Source organism: Pelobates fuscus, chromosome 5, assembly GCF_036172605.1.
Source record: "Pelobates fuscus isolate aPelFus1 chromosome 5, aPelFus1.pri, whole genome shotgun sequence".
NCBI classification, from domain to species: domain Eukaryota; kingdom Metazoa; phylum Chordata; class Amphibia; order Anura; family Pelobatidae; genus Pelobates; species Pelobates fuscus.
In genome coordinates, this window is record NC_086321.1 from 352,464,874 (window position 1) to 352,475,137 (window position 10,264).

The 10,264-nt window shown below is 38.6% G+C and overlaps 1 protein-coding gene across 1 annotated transcript; it reads left to right on the forward strand.

Moving 5' to 3' along the window:
• Positions 1 to 2,924: 2,924 nt before the first annotated feature.
• Positions 2,925 to 9,450, forward strand: NMRK2 (nicotinamide riboside kinase 2). Its single transcript, XM_063455943.1, has 7 exons — positions 2,925 to 3,004; positions 4,710 to 4,800; positions 6,173 to 6,221; positions 6,372 to 6,540; positions 6,978 to 7,049; positions 7,247 to 7,353; positions 9,085 to 9,450. Exons 1-7 carry the CDS (start codon positions 2,976 to 2,978, stop codon positions 9,177 to 9,179), a joined length of 612 nt encoding a protein of 203 aa, XP_063312013.1. The 5' UTR covers positions 2,925 to 2,975; the 3' UTR covers positions 9,180 to 9,450.
• Positions 9,451 to 10,264: the final 814 nt, after the last annotated feature.

The window sequence follows — 10,264 nt, forward strand, 5'->3', positions numbered from 1 at the left end:
CATACTTCTAGGTCACATGAGATAAACCAGTCTGCTGCCTCATAGTATCTGGTACGGGTTTACTATTTTACCTGCCTCACATTGTGACACTCGAAGTCACGTGAGCACACTGAAGACTGCCAGTATCTTAACAGTTATTTGAGATCGATACAGAGTTTGGATACACTCTATTTGCGCAGATAGACCTTGAGGTTATCACTGTGGCTAGATTCAGCACACATTTTCCAACTTATTCCTCTAGGTATTGATGATTTTGTATCATCTCTTTTTTGTTTGTTTTTCCCTTCTATGTTACTACGGTCGTTTATTCTATACTAGACCGTCAGTAACAGTTAGGGTTATTGTGATTAAGTTTGTGTTTGTCCCTTCTATGTGACTACGGTCATTTACTCTATACCAGACCGTTAGCAATAGTTTGGCCTATTTTGATTATCTTTATGTTTGTACCTATTTTCTACGTTTTTTTGTATCATTAAAGTATTATTTTAACTGCTTCACCTACTTCACCACATATAGTTATTTCTACTATTTTGAGTGACAGACTCTCCTTTCTCTCTTGTCTCTATTTACTCCATTAGGGTTACCCCCTTGTCTGTCCCCCTGGACATTAACTTTCTGGCCTACTTTGTCCTGTCTAAATGCTGCAGATACAGTATGCTAAGACACCTACAAAACCACATTCAGACTCTATGGTGGGAAGACAAACCACCAGGCAAAAACGGAGACACAAATTAAACCCTGGGCTTACTGCTCTTGGTTGGCAGCAATGAATATAGTATTCATCAGCCATACATGGGGTTTCTTGTATGAACACCATGCAAGATTTATATTGGCCATTTGATTTATACAGGCTATACTATGTACTGTATTTTGTATTTTTAGGATGTATACAGCTACATGGTAAATTGCATGTTTCATTTATTTTATCAACTATTGGTTTATGCTCTAATTTGTATGCTTTCACCATTTTATTTATTACAATTTTTCCTATGTTATTTAGTGTGATTTGGAGTGGCACACACTTTGTGATTTGAGCAACTCTCTTTAATAATTCCTTTTTATTGCTTATTATATATAATGTACACGACTTCTGCCTTTTGCTTGTGGTAGTCAGCAAGGGCCATGCGGCATTTTTCAGGAGTATTTAAACCCCTTGCGTTGTGTGAGATAATGGATACTGATGCCATCTTATGAACCAAGAGTGAAGGGAAGGATACTATAGGATTTCACACTATTCGGGTCACTCTGGAGTTTCACTTACTTTGTGAGACTTGGTGCAAAGCTTAGGATGCAGGTACAAGCGTAAATATAAGCATAAAAGAAATCAAATCAATAACGCCCCGTGAGGCTGTTGTGTGTAGTTTTTGTCATGTGTTTTGAGAGGTATGTTTCTGGTGAATGAACGTAAATGTTTGGGGTTTTTTTTACCCACTTTTTGCAATAATTTTGTTGTTGGTATTTGTTATGAAGAGCATGTTGTGGCTCATGTCTCAGTGTTTATTTATGATTATTTAGCTGGGCTGCTTGCATTATCTGTGTTTTTAGAGGAGTTGGGGATTAATTTGGGAGAGATAATGGCGAGGGAAGACAGTGATAGACAGTGAAGGTAGGAGGACCATTATGTGCAAAAGGTGAAAATGTATTCAAAATCGCAAAAACTTTCATCGCACAAATACACACTGACTCTCAGAACAAATACATTCCTGCATTTGCACCCACTGACCTTCTACTTAAATACTCCCCTACATGTACATGCACACCCCAAGACTTCATAAAACGACATCCCTGCGTTCATACACACCAACACTCCCCTGCCTTCACACACATTGGTCTGCACACACAAATATACCCTTGCTTTAGCGTACACATGGCACTTTGGATAAACATACGCACCTACATTTACACAAACACGCTGTATGAATACACTGCTACATTTGCACTCACTGATACCATAGCTCAAATACACTACTGCGTCCACAAACACTCACTGACACATCATACAAATACCCTCCCAGCAATTGAACAACATGCACATTGATGCAAAATATAAATGGTTGAAGAACTGCACACATAGCTTACTCACAAAAAGGTGTAGTGGTTATGGCACATGGAGTGTCAATTTTGGTATACTAGCCATGATTTTAATAAATAAATAAATATATGTGTATATATATATATATATATATATATATATATATTTATAAAAACACACATTTTGTACACATACACACGTTTGTACACAGACACACACATTTTGCACACACACATACACACATTTTGTATACACACAAACTTTGTACATACACACACATTTTGTACACACACACACAGATTGTACACATATGCACGTTTGCACACACACACACACACACACACATTTTGTACACATACGCACGTTTGTACACACACATTTTGTACACATACGCACATTTGTACACACACACATTTTGTACACATATGCACATTTGTACACATACACACACATTATGTACACACACACACATTTTGTACACACACACATTTTGTACACACACACACACACATTTTGTACACCCACACATTTTGTACACACACACACATTTTGTACACCCACATACATTTTGTACACATACGCACACAGAAGAGTAAGTTTTTGTACACATACACACACAGACAAGGGAGCAAATGTCATTCATTTCCCCTGATTCAGTGAGAAATGAATGACATTTGCTCCCTTTCCCCATTACTAATTTAGGCAATGGGAGTGTTGCCCAGAGCTATTAATACCCAGAGCATGACTGTGACTGGCACCTGACAGGTGGCTCCTGCCCACTGCCGGCCCCGCCCCCCCGCCGCTCTCTGATTGGCTATCCCTGGTGACGCGCTCTGCCTCCGGGTATAAAGCCTGCCCGGCCCGCGTGTTTCATTTTGTCAATGGCATAGCCGGCAACAGCGGAGCTAACCAGAGCCAGAGGGCGAGCAAGAAGTCACTAGCCATGCGGCGAATTATCATCGGAATCGGGGGGTAAGTGAGCGGCTCGCTATGTATTAACCCTTGGCTTTCCATCCCTGACCCTGGGGCGGTAGGTCCCCCTGCAAGGTAAGTAGCAGCCCTGGGACACTGAGGGACTCTCAATTCTTATTCGAACCCTGGAAGCAAGGTTAAAATTAACCATGGACATAATGTAATAAAAGTAAAAAAAAATTGAATTTTTTTTTTTTTTTTTTTTTTTTTTATAAAAAATGTTTTAACCCCTTAAGGACCAAACTTCTGGAATAAAAGGGAATCATGACATGTCACACATGTCATGTGTCCTTAAGGGGTTAAGAAAAAATGTCCCCTCCTAAATCTCAGTAATCTGTAAATTTATTTATTTATTTTTTTTTATATGAAATTTAAAAAAAATTACCCCCTTTATTTCAAAACTCACTTTAACCCTAAATGTCCCAGTGCTGCGGAAAAGTCCCTAACTATAAGCGGAGTGTGACGGTAACTGTACTTGCCTTACCGCACACAGGTTTTTCAGACATACGGGTGGCGCGGTAGTAGGGGTTTTGGATGGCGAGGGAGGTGGGGTTCCAATAGCGGTGGAGGGGTTTTGGGTGGCTCAGGATGATGGGGTTCAGTTGGTGAGGGAGGAGGGATGACGGTGGAGGGGTTTTGGATGGCGCAGGACGATGGGGTTTGGTTGGCGAGGGAGGAGGGGTTCCGATGATTGCCGAGCTGCGAGGGACACTCATTCTGATAGGATACGGCATGTGACCAAACACCGGTTAATGGTGACCATGAGAAGTGCTCACTAAATGTTATAGGGATATTAATGTGCTGTCCGGCATCACTCTTAACTTCATTCCTGACTATACGGGGAAAAAAACAACCACTTGGTTTTAACCATAAGCTAGATCTTGTATGAACAAGGCTGAAGTGGGTTTCTAAGAAAATTAAATATAAACCGCTGTTGCAGCACTGTGGAACAGTTATCCACTGAGCCCAATCCACCCCAAGCTGCGTGATGCTAGGTGTAAGATGGGCTGAGTGGAGAACATGGGCACTACAGAGGGGTATGTCAGCCACCAGCATCCAGTGTATCCAACACACAGAACCGATATTAACTAGTCCGGAACTCCTGTTCCAGGCTGGCTAATTTAGCTGATGGAGGTCAAGCTACACCTCTAGCAACAAAGGTGTTCAACTCCATATTCCCAACAAAATGCTGCACATACAGACTCCAGGCACCATTACCACTTTAAATCCATTGGAGGTCATGGTCCTTGGAGTAACCCATGAAAGTAAAAATGGCCACTACATTGTTCGTGAATATAATGTCTGGTGTTTGATACAATAAAAGTGGTTATAAGGTTGATTGTTCAATTGGCTTTGAAAGTATATTGAATCGAAAACTAAATAGCAAAGTTGGTTTTAGAAAAATGTTTATATTTTTTTTAATTTTTTTTTTGCCTGAATTATGAAAAATGTGGTTTAGAGAATAAACTTTCCTGTCATTTGAATTAGTTGACCAGGATGAACTGTATTATTTATTATACACCTTGATTATCGGTTAATTTTTCTATGTCTAGCTTTTTTGCAGTCAGTTTTGGGGAGTTGTAGCATTAAGTCAATGCACATATCTGACAGTGTAATAAGCCAAAACCATTGTCAATGCAATGCCACTACTTTCTCGTATTGAACAATGGTAAATGGTAATACTTGGAATCTGTCCTTTTTTTAGGGTTACAAATGGTGGGAAAACTACCCTCACAAGGAGATTAATAGCTGCTCTTCCTAACTGTTGTGTGGTCCATCAAGATGACTTTTTTAAGGTAAGCTGAAGTGGTATGATTTTTTTTATATATTAAATATATATACACACTAAAGTGCTTGCTTGCATTGTGTGTACCGTATATACTCGAGTATAAGCCGACCTGAATATAAGCCGAGGCCCCTAATTTTACCCCAAAAAACTGGGAAAACTTATTGACTCAAGTATAAGACTAGGGTGAGATATGCAGCAGCTACTGCTAAATTTCTAAATAAAATTAGATCCTAAAAAAATTATATTAATTGAATATTTATTTGCAGTGTGTGTATATGAATGGAGTGTGAGTGTGTGTATGTGTTGGTGGGGGGTGGGCATTTTGATTATTGTTAATTTTTAATTATTATTTTAATCATTTTTTTTGTTATATTATTTTATTAATTATTATTTTCATTTTTTTGTTATTGTTATTTTTTTAATTATTATTATTTTTAATATTTTATTATGTATTTTTTTTTTTCGTCCCCCCTCCCTGCTTGATACATGGCAGGGAGGGGGGCTCTCACTCCCTGGTGGTCCAGTGGATGGGCACTGTGTAGGAGGGGGGCTGACAGAGAGTTTACTTACCTCTCCTGCAGCTCCTGTCAGCTCCCTCCTCCTCCGCGCCGGTCCATTCAGCTCCTCTGTCAGCTCACAGCTGGCAGAGGTGCTAAACAGACCGGCGCTGAGGAGGAGGGAGCTGACAGGAGCTGCAGGAGAGGTAAGTAAACGCACACAGCCCCCTGTCTTTATTATGGCAATGTAAATTGCCATAATACAGATATTGACTCAAGTATAAGCCGAGTTGGGGTTTTTCATCACAAAAAATGTGCTGAAAAACTCTGCTTATACTCGAGTATATACGGTACTTACTGTCAAAAATCAGTAAAGTCATCTCTCACTCTTTCAGAATTGTACACATTTCAATAATTCGGGATTGATGATAAAGGGGTCACTCTAAGCACCATAACAACTTTGTGTTACTGCATGGCTTATGGTACTTAGAATCCCCCATGACTGTCATAACTGCAGTGTTTTATAAATATGACTGGATGTTAAAAAAGTCTCTTTGTATCAGGAGATTACAAAGGACCCTGCCAACATATGCGTGCATTTCTGAGCGTGGGCCACAGTTATGCACATGCAAGGTTGGTGGATCAGGCGATTTTCTACACACAACCCAGTTCCCAAAACTGCAATATGACTGTTATCTGATTATTCAGCAGTTGAAGTTTCCTGTTAAACTTCTGATAGTTTTAAATATTTAATTTTTTTTAAAATGTGGAGGACGGAACCTTTGCATTAACCGTATAAAGTTTGCTCGTGTCCTTTTTCTGTGTATCCATCGCTGCACGGTTTGCATATGCAGCATTGTTTTATTGCTCACTATGTTTCAGCCGCCAGATCAGATAGAAGTCGGTGAAGACGGCTTTAAACAATGGGATGGTAAGACCCGTGTTCGCTGTAGCAAGCAGTAATGTATACGTACCTACTTTCTATTTTTTTTTATTGTACAACATAAAACTATGGCAAACATGGTATATTTCATACATCCAGCCAGGAGTGCTTTTTACCATGTATTTGTTTTGCCCACAGTGATTACCTCTATTGATATGGAAGCCATGGTGAATACCGTCACAGCCTGGATCGAGAACCCTGTCAAGTTTGCGCGTTCCCATGGAATTGCCGTTTCTCATTTATGTGAAGAACAAGAAGACGAAATCCAAATACTTATCTTAGAAGGATTCTTGCTTTACAATCACAAGTAATAGAATTTAATATTTGTATAACCTCCAATGCTGAATATGTTTAGGGAGTTTTTTTTTTTTTTTTTTAAATGATGTAAATTCGGAGGGGTGTATGTTCCAAAAAAAAAATGTGGAGCTCTAATGAGCAGATTGCCTATTTTTTTTTTTTTTTTAAGCTTTTTCTGACGTTACTTGCAAAAAAAAAAGCAGAAGACAAGTGACTGCCTCTTTAAAGAGACACTCCATGCACCACTTTAAATCTAGCATATTAATAAAGCCTAAATCTATGAAATGCACTAAAGTTAATATTTTAAATTTTTTTTTGCACTCTCAAATCTTTCTAGTTTTTGCACAGAATAAATAAATGTACGCCTGCCTCCTTAGCCATGGTAGTTGTTTGTTTATAAAAATTTTCAATGGATTGCATGTAAACTCTGTCTATACTCATCTACAGACCACTGGCAGAAATGTGCTCCCAGCGATATTACTTAACCATTCCATATGAAGAGTGCAAGCTGAGACGCAGGTAATACACTTTTTTTTTTTTTTTTAAAGATTCTAAAATGTGCCTTATTATTGTGAAGGGAAGTGTATCCTTTAGGAGCATGGGGGTGTATACAGATTTGGCTAGACCAAAAAGTATTCAGGGCCATAGTTACATGTTAGACTGTGTTCATCCTTTAAAAGTAAAACTGACCATTTCCAATTAATCTTGTCTTGTAGTGGTCGCAATTACCGTGTGCCAGACCCTCCAGGACTCTTCGACGGACACGTTTGGCCCATGTATTTGAAGCATAGGCAGCAAATGGAAGATCAGGGTGTGGCTTTTGGTAAGTTGATGGCTTTTAGATTGATCTAAATATTGGATATTCTACAACATGGTACAGGTTTCTATAAATTGAACCGCTGACCAATGTTGTAGAAAGAGCACCTATTTATAGGAGTTGGAATTGCTTAACCAGTCTGAGTAAGAGAGGAGCTCCGAAATCTGCTGCATAAACTAACTAATAAATCTAGCTGACATTAAATGCTAAATATATGCTGGACAGCAGTGGGCAAGGGAACAACTAAATTGTAAGTTTAACACTAATGGAAACTCTGTCGTATCTACATCTTGTGTTTTGCCATAACTATCTTCTGCGAAAGGACATGCTACATTGTCCACCCTTACAGTGAAAGATAAAATTGTGGTGAGAGCACTCAGAACATGCAGAAATAAAAAATATATTACCAAACTTGGTTAAAATGGGAATATCTAGAACAATAAAGCACAAACACATAGAGTAATATTGTCATAAAAGAGATAAAATAATAATATGAGACTGGTTACACTCACATATTGCTGAGTCACTTTAAAAGCTGACTCAGACTTAGGGCTTTTGTGGAGATGAGAATTCTTCAGCTTTAGCTGTATTGGATAAAGATATATGATACTATTTTTTTATATAATCAAGTTATTTTACAATAAAGAAATTTTATATTGGATCTTGCTTCCTGGAGTAATTTGAAGAAACACTTCCCAGTGCAGACCAAGTATAACCGGTACAGGACGTCTAAAGCTGAAGAATTCTCATCTCCACAAAAGCCCTAAGTCTGAGTCAGCTTTTAAAGTGACTCAGCAATATGTGAGTGTAACCAGTCTCATATTATTATTTTATCTCTTTTATGACAATATTACTCTATGTGTTTGTGCTTTATTGTTCTAGATATTCCCATTTTAACCAAGTTTGGTAATATATTTTTTATTTCTGCATGTTCTGAGTGCTCTCACCACAATTTTATCTTTCACTGTATTGTTTTTTTGTGTGTTGGAGTGATTCACACTTGGTGATAGTAGCACCAAATTATACTTTGTTCCCCAAATACTATTTACTTGTTTATTGTCCACCCTTACAAAAAAAAACTCCAAACGCCTAAAGCACTTTAGCTGACAGAATTACTTTGTGTGAAGATTGTCTTTCTGTTTTAAAATAAACAGGTCAGTATCTCAGATGCAAATAGAAATTGGCACTTTGACAGCTATAGAGGATAAATTTGTAAATTGGGCAACTGGTAGTTTAGCTCAAAGTGCACCTGCCTTATTGAGCTGCACTGGAACGTCTGTGGTTAGAGCCAAAGTCTGCCCTGTGTTAGAAGGGGAGAACTTGCAAAGGTTGTAGATGAGATCTGATGGTTTTTAGATCTATCCCAATGAAACAAAATGCATATTTTTTTTTGCAGCCGTGTGTTTCTTTAAAGGGACACTATAAGCACCCTGACCACGTAATCTTCCTTGAAGTTTGTTTTAAGTGTCCATGTACATTACAGGACTAAGACAGCTTCTAATGTCTATCCGACAGCCACTAGAGGTGCTTCCTGAAGTTTAACGAACTCTGGGTCTCCTAAAGGACACTCTGTCTTCCATGCTTTGTATTCCGAACCCCATAGAATCCCTTTAAGAACCACTGGAGGGATAGTTCCATCAAAGGATGCTGATCTACTGTAACAGTAGATACGTTTTTAATGTTGGTCTGATGAAAGTGCTCTAAATGTACTAATTTGTTTAATTTATTTTTCTGCAGTTTCCATAGATGGCCTTTTGTCAAAAGATGACATCTTCAATCAAGTCTACACTGATGTCTGTAACAAGATTTTAAATATGTCGCAGTTCACATAACTACTGGTGTCTGCCTCTGTAAAAAGACAGCAAACTATATATATGTATATCTGCAAACTATCCTGCTCACAATTTATTTGTATATAATGAGTAACTTATATGCTGCTATGAATGTGGTTTCAATATTTTATATTAAGGGAAGGTTCCTGATTATTTTTTATTTTAAACTGAACAGAATCGTTTCTCTAGGATTAACCTAGTCTCATATCACATCTTTGTGACATTTTGATCTAATTTATTGTTCACAATATTAAAGTGATGAATCAGAAAATATGTGTGGCTTTATTAAAAATCCTAATTGATTGAAATTTTGGAAGCAAACTGAATATTGCTTCAGTGTATGTTTTATTGTGTGGGGAGGGCTTAACATATGCAAGCCTACATCTACACTTCCTTTCAATGGGACACTAGTCTCCCTAACCACTACTTCTACTACAAAGTGGTATTGTTTTGACAAAATCTGGAGGGAATGCACTGCGGGACTCCTTGCACGATAACATTTCAACAAGCTGTAGTTTCTACTTAATGGATACTTAAAGCACCAGAACCACTACAGCAGACCCTCAACAATGGAAAGGCAATGTTTGCATTGCTAGCTAGGGACAGCGCTTGACAGCCATTAGACAACCTTTGCCGGACTGATATTTGCGGTCTTCCTGCTCTGTATAAAGAAGCGTAATGCTCCCTGCTGCAAAGCACTGGATTGGCTGAGATAATCTGTAATGATCGCAGCCAGGGGAAGAGCAATGGGTGGTGTGGAAGAAAGGCAAGTTAGAGCATTTATTAGGGGGACCATCTAAACGGCAAAACACTGTTAGAAATACATTTGCATTCCTGACATTAATGTTCCTTTGTAAGGGATTATTCAGACCTCAATCAGAGATGAAAGTATCTGTCTGCTGTACATTTTCCTCTTTTAAGGCTCTTACATACTCTCTCATGTTGAGCCACACACTGTACAAATGTCTGCGTTGGTCATATTTAGCCGTGCGCCCCCCGGCTTGTGACACATGAGTCTCGAACTGTCTGCAGAAGTTGAGGAATTTTAATCCCAGCAGGAGTGTTTGGGAGCAATCCAGTAAGTG